At 37.4% G+C, this 13,071-nt stretch overlaps 1 protein-coding gene across 1 annotated transcript; it reads right to left on the bottom strand.

Annotated features, from left to right (window-relative positions):
* Nucleotides 1–9,101: 9,101 nt before the first annotated feature.
* Nucleotides 9,102–10,355, bottom strand: LOC148855232 (uncharacterized). Its single transcript, XM_088984885.1, has one exon. It carries the CDS (start codon nucleotides 10,353–10,355, stop codon nucleotides 9,102–9,104), a length of 1,254 nt encoding a protein of 417 aa, XP_088841011.1.
* Nucleotides 10,356–13,071: the final 2,716 nt, after the last annotated feature.

The raw sequence follows: 13,071 nt of genomic DNA, 5'->3' as shown, positions 1-13,071 counted from the left end.
GCGTACCTTTCTGATAGCAGCCCTCGAAGTGCAGATCTGTTTACTTTCATCCTCCTCCTCCTCCTCCTCAAGAATTTGCCGTTGAACAGCTTCGTAGATGAACTCGTCCAATATACAAGTGGCTTTGTGAACAACTTCTCTCATGTGTTTGAGTAGGAATTTCAAGCGTGGATCACTGATTTGCATATCCTCTGTACAACTGGCCATTGCATATGCTTCCTGGAGTGTTATACAGAGATTATCCAGCTGCTGGTCAACACCCCAATCAGATCGGAATTTGTCCACCCAAGAGGAGTCCAGTTTGTTGAGCAACGCCTGAAGCAAAGGGGATACCACCACATCTTCTGTTGTTGCCATATCTTGGTTGCCTTGAAATTTGGTGGATGAACAAAATGGAGATTACCGGCTGCTGGTTGCTTTTGAGACGATGAGTATGCAGTTGAAAATTGAAAGGATCACCCCTTTAATTATAAGGTTCATATTAATCTCACACAACAATACAATTCATTCCTCCAAGTTTCCCTTTGTTTAACAATTAAAGAATCCCCAATCGTGGAATTGTCAAAGCAAGATCAAAAGTATTACTTATTAGTTTTGCAATATAGTTACTGTCTGAAAAGTAAAAGTTAAGAAGTAACATTAGTCCAAAATCAAGCCCAAGGCTAAAAGCAAAATATAAAAAGTTAAATTTGCTTTTAAGTCTTTACTTTTTGATAATTGACAGTCATTATTGGGCATCAACTTTCCATTATAATGAGAATGATTGGGCTGCTCAAAGGCCCACCATGTGCTGTTGATACTGATAGATTGAATTTCGGTGAGCTTCTTCCTTTCACACCACACATTTCCTGAATTCCAGATAGACAATCAAACCGTGTGGGACCTACAATTAGATACCCAGATGATTTTTTCCAACTGTACACACTAGTTAGAGCACATTAACAGTGGGAATGGAATATATAAAAGTTTGTGCCTTTTTCCTTTTAGCTTTATTCACATCAATCAGTTTAACTCTGTTTTCACCTCCTCACACATCCAGTTTGGTATGTGATCTGTGTAAACCCAACTCTACTTTTTTTTTTAGAAAGAAGAAATAGGTGGTCAAGAAATGGCCATGTGAGTTGTGATTGGATAACCTGCATTTATGGTCTGATGTGGCAAAATTAATGGCCATGTGGCAGATCAAATTAAGCTAATCATACCGAAGCTCATTCTTTGAATAGGCTACATGTGAAATTGGGCCGAATAGGAGAGGTTGTACCTCTTGTAATATTGGGAGTCAGATCCTTGAAGCCAATGGCTACCCAATTACCAGCTATAACCTCTTGTTTGGCCTATTTATCCTTTATCCTTCTTAAATCATTTATAATTCAAGAGAATACTTCTTAAATCATTTATAATTCAAGCGAATACTTTGAATATCAGTGTATGGTTTCCCATACACTTTGGTCTATGATAATAACTAACTGGCTACACGGCAGTCCTGCAAGAATTTCCAAATCACTTGGTTTATTATATACAACTAGGAATACGAACAGAGTAGCATACTCTGTCTCGATTAGTCTCCAAGTTGGTTCATAGTTGAAATTAGAATTAAAGTTCATTAGAATCAGAATGGTCTATTTCTTTGACTTGTTTGGTTCAGAGGATAATTGAATTGGAATCAAAATGGTCTTTATCTTCAGTCTCTTTGGTTCAAACAAACCAGAATCATTTAGAATGGATTCTCATTCCCAAAGGAGGGAAGGGAGATTGCCATTCCCTTAAATGGGAGAATGCCATTCTGCCAGGAATGAAAATGATACTCCAATTCTGCTTAACCAAATGATTGGAATCAGAATGGACCATTCCAATTCCAATTCCAGAGCCCTATTCTTATCAACCAAACAGACTCTAAGACTATCAATGCAAATCACCGATCCAAGCTCGCATCAAGTAGGCATGGCCATACTAGCCTACAAGAATGGAGCAAAATTCCGTAGACTCTTTCATGGAGAACTAGGGTGAGAGGAATTTCAAAGAAATCATGCACGAGAAAAAAAAAAAAAAAGCATTTTTTAGGAAAAGATATCTTACAGAACGACAATAACAGTCATTAACTATTTGTACAAGTTAGGATTCTAAAACATGTTTAGAGACAGGAGGCATTGTTTTATTGGGTTATTAGAGAGGATTGTAGAATTGAGTTAGTAGAAAATCCGGACTGTTTTTGTTTGGAGATTTCCTAATACAATAATAAGATTGATTTGCTAGATAGACTCTTAACTTGCGTCAAAACTAGGAAATAGAGAAAATTTCATGCTGACTTGGTGGCTTTGGAGACTTGAGAAGCGAATAAGAGGGGAGAATTCCTACAAGGATAGACACCTAATTTGGGAAAAACTTTAGCTGTTGGGAGACAATAGCCTATGCTATTGAGAGAATTTTTGAGAATGCCACGTTACCATGAGAATGAGTAAATTAGTAATTACATATTAATTTATTTTTACTAAAAACCAAAACATGGGTGTGAATAGGTGAACTGCCCAGAACGAGCCCAGCCTAGAAGCTGTCTCAACAGCCTATACTGTTCAGGCCCAATAGCCAAAGTTAACCCCCTGATTTGCATGGGAACAGGGAAACAAAGAAAATTTCATGCTGCATGATTGTGAATCGTGATAAACTTCCATGTTGAACTGCCTTGTTTTCCTACTTTTCTTCCTAAATTAATGGGGCAATAAAGGGGAGATTGTCATGCTAGGTGGCAATTCCATGGGCTTCAAGAGGGAATCTTGCATCTTCTCCAAAGGCTTCTTCCTTCTAGTGAGGACCTGTGCAATGCTCAGACTTTATTAAGCAAAAGTTAATTAATAGAAATACATAAGAGTAGACAATTGTTTTAAATTTTAATTTTTAAATAATCAATAATTATTTATATTTATACATTATTTTTAATTATTCTTCTTGTAATACAAAAATAACAATAATTAATTCTAGCTAGGGTTGTTCATTAAATCGATGAAACTGACGAAATTGACCCAACTCGACATGAGATAGTCACTTTCTAGTATTTTCGATCAATTTTGGTTCAACAATTTCCTAACCCAACCAAGTTGGGTTAGTTTTGGTTTGACCATTTGTAAACTGACTAAAATAGACTTCATCTAATCATATATTTTTTAACATAGGAAAGTAACCGGTCAGGTCATTGCCAACTTAGAGGATGACACGGTTCAATGGGAGAGGGAAAACCATGATTGAGAATGGAGTAGATGTTGAGAAGAGGAAGAATAGGCAAGATTATGGTTGTTTATGAAAGTTGGGTTGATAGTAGCGTGAACCCGCCACTGACCTGATTGGTGGAACCATTTGAACCATCACTTGACCTTGGCTCTGAGTCTAATGGGGACCCGTGTGATGCATGAACTTTGTTAAGCGAAAGTTAAATGTATAAAATCTGATGTTGAACATGATTGAGAATGCAGTAGATGTTGAGAAGAGGAAGAATAATCAAGATTATGGTTGTTTATGAAAGTTGGGTTGATAGTAGCGTGAACCCGCCACTAACCTGATTGGTTGAACCATTTGAACCATCACTTGACCTTGTCTCTGAGTCTAATGGGGACCCGTGTGATGCATGAACTTTGTTAAGTGAAAGTAAAATATATAAAATGCTGATGTTGAATGGTTTGATCCATTTAATTCAAACGATTGAACCTATGATTGCAATCCAAATGCAAAAGCAGGCCAGTCTTTGGGTTGGTTTTTAAAAGATTGACTGATACAACACGAGTTGGTTGGTTTTCACTAATAATCAGTCAATTTTGAGTGACCAACTCCCCAACTTGACTAAATCAGTTTGTTGGCCAAACAATCTACAAGCAAATTGAACCACCTAGTAAACACTCCTAATTTCAGCTAAACTAATAGTCTAATCTCTAACAAATAACAATAATTTAATCTCCAATAATTATTGAAAAGTTTTAGTGAAAATACACAATTATTGAAAATATATTTATAATAAAAATATAATAAATAACTAATAAAAAGCTTCAATACCTCTAAGTTATTTAATGTACTTTCACTATATTAATAATATTTATTTATATTTTATATTCTTATTATTGAATATTATTAAATCTATTATAATTAATTTTATGTTTTTGATAAATTTTTTCAAGTTACTATAGAATTTTGTTCTTTAACCTTTTTTTTTTAAATAATGTTTAAAATATGATTTAGTATTCAAATTTTTATATTAAAAATATTTAAAATTTATTTAAAAAGTATATAAAACATAAATAATACTTGCCTCACCTCGAATGGGGCAAGTTTTCTCGAATCATAAATAGGGATGGAGAAAATTTTTTTTCTCCAATTCAAGGATGAGAAAGGGATGGGGTTTGCATATAATTTGCTAGACCCGATGGTTAATTATTAAAATATCAGTAGATTTAATATTGATTTTTAAAATATCTCTAAGCTTTTCCTCATATTCTTATAATCCCAGGATCCCATAATTCTACTTATAAAATACCCCTAAATTGTCATAATCCAATTCTTAAAATACCCCAAATTCCCATAATCCTATTTTTAAAATAGACATGAATTAGATCATTTTTAGGTGGTTGCCTCAGGATGGGGAAAATTTGGGGATTCCCTATTCCTGACGAGGAATGGGTGCCTCGCCTCAAACCTGCCCCACCACCATGGACTGGGTAAGGATGGGGTAGAGTGTCTTGACTACGGGGGCAAGGGACAGGGACGGGTGCTACATCCCGATCATTGCATAGGGCTCCACTAATTATAATTACTTTTGTGCCTTTGATAATTTTTTAAATTATAACATAATTTTGTTATTCAATCTATATTTTTTTAATAATATATAAGATATGATCTAGTTATTAATATTTTGATATTTAAAGTATTTAAAAATTTGTCATTTATAATATTATTTAATTATTTAAATAATACCATTATGTAAATAAAATAATATGATTGAAGAGATTAACAATACCTCATTTATAATATTATTTAATTATAGGTAATCACTAGCGGGTCCCAATCGTAAATCAAATAGAATGATTGAAGAGATTCACAAATTAGCAATAATTGTATTTAGTATTTACTGCAAGGTTTTAAAACATTGTTGACGGGGGACTGTTCAGCCCGGAAACTGGACAGCAGGACCGTTGTAAAAAACATTGATAATGTCGAAAAACCATGTACCCGAACTGTTGAACCATTAAACCGTTCAATCATCTTCTTCCTCTCAACGAAGAATATGCCATGGTAGCTAGCTCACTAGCTTCATTATCCTCTTTAGGGTGAGCCTTATTCCCTTTTCAATTATGTTTCCTACTCACGTCTCTCCCCTGCTCACTTTACCTTTATTACTTAATTCAATCTCAACCCACCATGAGCTTGCCACTTTCTCTAAGGTTGTAGAAGACCCCAATTGTCGTGACACCATCACCAAAAAAATACATGCTTTATAGATAGATTAGTTTGTATGTATTTATGTTGTGCATATTTGTATTTGTGTTATTTTTACACTGAGCTTTATTTGATTGTATATTCGAATTATCCGAATTTTATTCGATTATATTAAATATCGAATTTAAAATTAAATTTTTTAATACCATTAATACAGTTGCACAAGGTTCCTCTTGTTTACATGAATTTTGTGAGGCGTTTGACCCGAGCAGTTGAATTGTTCTGGCCCATGATTCTATTATAAAAAAATTGTTTTTAAAATGTTGAACTGTTTGACCCTAATAATGGTTAGTGGATTGGGGGCAAAAATAAATCTAAAACAATGGGGGAATCTGATCATGTCAAAAAGAGCCTGGATAAACGGATTTGACCCCACCCTCCTATTGTTTGGATGGAATCTGTGCAAGTCATTGGCCCAACAAAGTTGGACAAACTAGAGGCCGGGGCATAATAAGATTCCCTAAATGACCCAAGGGAGGATTTTAGGTAGGGTTTCTGTTGAGAAATTACTACTTCGAATGGTTGTTATTAATAGTACAAAATGATGAATTCAAGGTGGGGCGTATGGCTGATACGGGCTGTTGAATTGAACAAGTGGCAAACCTGTAGATCCCCATTTGATGGAGATTCTGGATCAATCACCATGAGAGGCTTCCTACTCAACTCAACTCAACCAGTGAACCTTTCTCGTTAGGACAAATACTTCGTAATACAAATAATGGTACCTGATCTAAGCCTGAACTCAGTTTTGGAGCAATATAGAACTAAAACTCTTGTTGGGCTATCTGAACTCATGGGCTGGCTAGATTGAAGATTTTCAACTGCATGGATCCATTCTCTGAGGCTAAGCCCTTTTAGCAGATGTTCATCAACCCAACGTAGCAATTGAGTAGACGGTACACTTTGAATTTGTTTGTTGGGAAAATTAAAAGAATTCCTTGTATGGGTCAGTGATAAAGATCCTCTGAATTTGTTTTTTTTTCGACAAAGACCTTTCTGTACTTTTATATTATGAAAATATTCCTCGATTGTAAGTTACTCGTTATTCTCTCTTAAAATGTAACAGACCCAATAATATCCATCGTGGCCGGAAAAAGGAAAACGTCACGGTGGCCAGTAGCACTAGTTTGAGTACTGACGGGAGCTGATTTTGGATGATGATGACACTTTTCAAAGCCAGAATCTTCCATGGGCTCAAGGGAGATCGATTCCATGTTGTGATCTCCGAGGAACAAGGGTGGGTTCTTGTCAGAATTTATGATGGATTTAATGGCCCTGATGCCCCTGATTATCTTCTCTCCAATCTCTCTACTCTACTGTCCACAAGGAACTCAAAGGGTTGCTATGGGGTGACAAATATGAATCGTCGTCCACCACCACCCCCCGTGACACGATATTAATCTGGAAAGGAAGTGTGAATGGGGAACCAGTGTTCTTGTAATCGTCGCATTGGTCCTTTGGGGCGTATCAGAAAAGGATCCAGTCACTGTTAACACCTAGCTGCCATGTGAACCTTTGAAGCAAACCAGTCGAGTTTACCAAAAAATGGATTCATTCATTGTTAATGAGAGAAAAACAGTAGACAGTGAATGGAAGTGGAATAATTTGGTGGGATATGGCAATGGGATAGCTTTATCGTTCTCCTGCCAGGTCCCATTTGCTGGTAATGGAGGTTGGCCGAAGGTGGCGGTGGGGGTATTTGTTCTAATTGTTGCGGTTCCCGTCATAGTGAGGATGGAGGAGGAGGTAGGGGAGGCGGTGTTTGTGTTTGTGGTTGTGGTAAATGAATAATTATGATTAAAGATTTTTTTTTTTTTTGTTCAATTAGATTTTAAGAGAGAATGGTAAGAAAAAAAATAGAGAAAATTTAATGGAATATTTTAGTAATTTAACACTCTCGTTATCTGACTTAATGGCCGAGGGGTATTCGTTGTGACATAAAAGTTTAGGGGATCTTTGTGAATATTAAAGTATAAGGGTCTTTGTAATTTATTGGAATTTATATTCAATTTGCACATCCATACATTAGTATCACACATGCTGAACAGTGAACAGCGAACACCCTGAGTTTACATTAAATAATTTTTTGATCCTTGTGTAAAACAACTTTTTAACAGTTGTCAAAATATTATTAAATAATTACAATACCCTGTCCCATGTCTTTTTAATTTTTTAATATATACGTTGGATGAAGATTTAACATCCACATGTTTCAACCATTTATAATTCCTTTTTTTTGGTACAAACCTTTTATAAGTTTTTCATGGTGGGAGGAAATGGGACGGGTTGGGAGGGTTTTGTAAATTTTAGATTCTATTCTTCTTTTTAAACCTCTAAACCGTCTCTACACATGAAAATGCAAAACACTTTTTGTATTCAAAGGTAGAGAGTTGGATCTAAAATCGAAACCCATATTTAATTTTTTATTATTTATTGTTATATATAAATAATAAATAAGTAAGATAGTATAAATAAATGACAAAATTTTTAATTATTTAATTAAAACATTTAAAAAATATATAAACTATCAATTATATTTTACATAAAATTGAAAATATTATTAAATTTAATATCTACTGTATAAAATTTATATGCTTCCAAATAATATGTGAATCCCGGAGGATTGAGTTTAGCCTAATACCCAACCATACCTGTATGTGTTATAGAAACCCAAAAGCCATCTTTTCAGCCAAAAAAATCCACCGATAGGGTAAAAATTGCTATCCCTGGATTGTCCGTTTCCATTTTTCATTTTTCCATAACCACAATCGATACAGAAAACGAGTCTGGACTCCGAGTGTCGTAGTAGAGTGGACATTTACAATTTATAAACATGTTGTTGGGGAAGATGGGGTCAAAGTAACTTAGGAGGAGAAGCTCTGAAACACGTCTGAAGACACTGTCTTTAGAACGTTATTTACCCCCACTCAGTTTTACTGAGTTTACTGTTGGGTTACAAGCAAATTCGTTCCCAGGATACAACAGAGCCTTGGGCGAGAATTGTGCCTCTTGATCACAATTTCAACCATTGCGACTGTTTAAAAAGTTTGAATTGTGCATCTTGATCACACCCGATCGAATCATGACCGTTGATCTCATCAATGGTGATCAACGTATCAAAACCAAAGCCGCCCATCACAAGCCACGCGAGTACGCATAAGCAAAGTGTGACTCTAAAGCACCTCATTGCGCCACACACACACGCGTGTTGCACAGTATCAAATCTCCATACTCTACTCTACTAATTCTAAGGAGTGTAAATAAGTTCATATTGAAATATTGAAAACAAAACTTATAATTTTTCAATGTGGGACAAGTTCAAAACTAGGTTTTATAAAAAAAAAAAACTGATTTTTTCAAACAAGTGTAGAGTTGTAATTTCTCGTGTAATTGACCAATCAATTACTTGCCTTATTTTAAAATGCATTTACAGACTTTCAGTTCCCACAATACTCCCACCCAGTCTCCATTTCTGACAGAGCCGTGTCCATTTTCAACGATACAACCGCCAAGCTGCTCCAGATTATACAGACCAACCCTCAAGCAAAATTACACAAAGAAAAGAACAATACCAAACAACTGAACTTCTGGGGCTCTCAAGGATTGAAAAACACAATTTGTTCTACTTAATTTTTGTTTGGTTTATGGTAGGCGACCACAGCATAAATGGTCTGCACCAGCGTAAGAAACAGCGTGAAGACAACAAGACTCACAACTTTCTCCCACTTGCTTGGCTTTACATAGCTATGAACCTTCTGCCGAACGATGCTGAGGTTGCGGTTGTTTGCCGGCTCCGGCAGCCGTAGACTGTCCAAAGTTCTCGTCAGATTCTCTTCGCTTTCTGGGTCGGCGTGAATGATCCCGTACAGCGCAAGAACCTTGGCATCTTCAGGAGTTCGGATGATCTCGCGGATGAATTTCAAATATGCACACACTTCACGATGGCTCGTATCCGGATAAATCTCCCCCTCGTAATCGATCAAGCTCTCGAACAGCGTATTTGTGTTGGGTTCAATGGAGAGGCTCGGGAGGTAGAGATAGGCATCGAGCCTGTACCAATTGTTCTTGAACTTTATCCCACTAGTCCCCTTCTCCTTAGTACTCCTAAAGATAATCCCCGCTTTCTGAAGTTCCGTCGCGCTGCGGACTGTGAACCACACGCTGTTCTGCTCTTCGTCTGCATCGTAGTCATCGCCGTTGACGGTGGAGCAGCCTGGGCCGGCCAGTAGAAGCCAGAGGGCATGGATGAGAGTCGGGGAATCTTGCAGCGAGGGGGCCTTCTTGGTTGGAAGACAGTTGCTGATTTGGAAGCATTGGCGCACCGCGCCCCTCTGCAAATGGGGTTCCACCAGGGTGTCGTACAAGACCATCCTCTGCAAGTCCTTGGGCCGCTTCCATTTTCCTCTCTTCAACACATCCTGGAAGAAGCTCTGCTTCATCATCTCCTTGAGAACCACCAGCGGGAATTGCTTCGTGATGAAGAACATATTCGAGATCCAGCTTCTGATTCTCTCCTTGTCCCAATCGTTACCAAAGATGGGGTCGTCTTTAGGATAATCCAGGGGCTTTGGGCCGCCCAAGGACAACAAGGCTATTTGCAGTATGAAGCAACACTGATCAATCAGTATCTGCACCAACTCATTGTCGTCGCCGGGGATCTGATCAAATCGGTCGTTGATATACACTTCTTTAGCTTTTTCCCTCACTTTGTTCACCGCGTCTCTGTATTTTTCCTCAGCATCAGATCCGGTTTTGTCCTGGACATGTTTCCAGGAGCGAATCACTTCGTCCCGCGCGGAATTGTCGAGTCTCCGGCAAAACTTAACCTTCCCTGGATCCGGTCCTGGCTGCGCAGCACCCCAGCTAGATATCGGCGCCATGGAGATTGAGCGCCTGGGCGCAGATATGGCTGATTCTGAGAGGTAGAGAACTTGCTATGATGCTATCCAAACTTCTAGTACTCCTCGCAGCTTATGAAGACATGGCGATGTCAGCTAGAAGTTAGAACGATCGGAATCGGAAACACTTGTGCTTCCTTTCTCGGCTGTTTCTGGGAGGGCTCCTGCAGTGCGGATAAAGGGAATTCGGATTGGCTGAACGCTTTCGCTGTTGAGCATGCTGTGCAACCAATGATAAGATTCTACGCCAGTAAAAAGGGTTGATTCGACTCGACGGACTCCAAAGATCCGACACTCATCAACGAAAGCAGGGGTCCGAGTTAGAAGAATAGATTATTGTTTTGCATTTTCAGTTGAAAAAGAATCCAAGTGGGCATTTCTTTAGATATTTTCACAATACGATGGACGTTGGTCGCACAGTTACACCGAACTGTCACTCTGTCAGTCTACCACTCGAGGGTCTAAGACATACTTACCAGTTGGCTTCGCTGGCATTTACCGATGAGTCCCAGCTACGAGATCACATCCCCGTCGCGTCTTGTGGGAGGCTGATTTGAACCCCCCAGCTACTTTCTAATTCATGCCAATTTAAAACTCACCATTCGTTTATGGATGCTAAATCAGGTCTGTTTGGGGGTGCTGAAGCTCTGATTCAACTGATTTAGAGAGACCATTAAAAAAAGCTTCGGTGGGCTGACCCACTGGACTTAAATATACCCTCCATATCCTATTGATCTATCGTGCTTTGGCGTTCCCTAACACCCACATGACTTTGAAAATGAATGGCAGGTAAAAAGGTGAATGTATATTAACTCAGTTTGAAAAACTCAGGATACCTTTAAACAGATTTATGAAAACTGGGGTTATGTGTGTAAGTCTTTTACCCTTTATTTATATTATTCAATATCCAAATACAATTCAAATGAGGGACCCATTAGCTGAGCAGTACCCAAACAGCTCATGCCTCCCATCCAGTGAATATGGCTGCCAATTTGTCATGTACAAACAAAGCCATTATAACAACCCGACGGTGCAGATATCTGATGCATGTTTATGATTGTTCATTGGTCAACACCCGGGAATCCATTATTATTATTAGAAAACGGATCTTCTCTTTACACCAATCTCTTTATAGAAAACGGATCTTCAATGTGAATTGGAAGAGTTATCCTACTCATTACAAACTATAGAAAACGGATCTTTACACCAATCTCTTTCATTCTTTGTTATTTTCCCCCAATTCACCATGGACTGGGGAGCATCTATTGTTGGTTGCAGTGGATTAAACCCAACAAAGTGGGGCCCCAAGATCTAATGGTGATTCTCCACCATTACAAGAAGTATCTCCGGCAAAGAATGCATGACACTGAAGAATATAAAAGGGTAAAATAGGAATTTAGTTTTTTTTCCCCAGAGTTCAGTATATTTAAATCCATTGGGATCAACCATAAGATATCTTTAATTCTATCTTAAAACCTCAGGTATGAAGTCAGTTTCTGAAAACTGAGGGTATTGTTTAAATCCTTAATTTCTTTCCCTTAAACCACGTGAACAATGAACATGATCCCCCTCACCCCCCTCACCAGTCACCTCAAGCTGATGATATTCATGATTATTGACTAGTTCTTATAGTTGAAAAGTCCCATTTTCCATTTTTAATTGTTTTTGTTTGTCGTGAATTCCAAACATAAAACAAAATCGGTTGGTTTGAAAATAATTTTTTATAGAAATAAAAGCAAAGAAAACATATTCATATTTATATCCAAAATCAAAATTAAAAATGTATTCATGAAATTCTGGTTTACATCTGATTATTCAATATCATGTCCCATATTTGTTTAAAAACCATTATCTTGATATCAAAATCATGCGTGTATTGTACTTTTTTTTTTTTTAAACAAAATATATCAACTTGTTTGTGTTTTTCTTTTACTGTGGCAAATTCAAAACAAATGAAAAAAACAAGTGTTCATTATGTAAAACGCCCTCTAAAATACTAATAAACAAACCATTTGTTATAAATAAAAATTTTATGAATATTCTTTTGTAGATGATATGCTTCTGTTTGGTAAGTGCTCTTTGAAGGAAATTGATTGTCTGAAACAGCAATTAGATATTTTCTGTCAATGGTCGGGACAATTTATAAATTTTCAGAAACCAATAATCTACTTCAGTTGTAATACAGAACGCAGAGTAAGAAATCTTATTTCCAATGCTTTGAATGTACGACACATGGATAAGGATGAGATGTAGCCAGGGGTTCCCCTTCTAAAAGGAGGGAGGAATATTGGTGGATGGTCTTATGTTTTAGAACGAATGAAAGCTAGATTGGCAGGATGGAAGATCCCTTTATTATCTCAGGCGGGTAGGACTGTTTTAACAAAATCTACTTTAGAGGCTATCCCCCCTTATACCAGATGCAATCTCAGCTCATGCCTAAAGAAATTGTCGTGTTCAGCGGTTAAACCAATTTGGCTTGGGTCATGCTTGAATCTCAGAATTGATGATTTGCAAGTTATAGATATACGGCAATTCTCTATTGTTGGTGGCAGTGAGATTGTCAGCTCAATTCCATGATGGATGGCTATTTCTTTCGAGGTGGAATTATTATGAAACAAATCTGGTATGCCCGAAATGCTCATTTATTTGATGGTGTTCAATTCCATCCTACTGCTCATGCTGAAATTGATTGGTGCTT

Source organism: Nelumbo lutea, chromosome 4 (assembly GCF_056320005.1).
Source record: "Nelumbo lutea isolate HS-2025 chromosome 4, American lotus-T2T, whole genome shotgun sequence".
NCBI classification, from domain to species: Eukaryota; Viridiplantae; Streptophyta; class Magnoliopsida; order Proteales; family Nelumbonaceae; genus Nelumbo; species Nelumbo lutea.
This window is presented reverse-complemented; position numbering and strand designations above follow the sequence as displayed.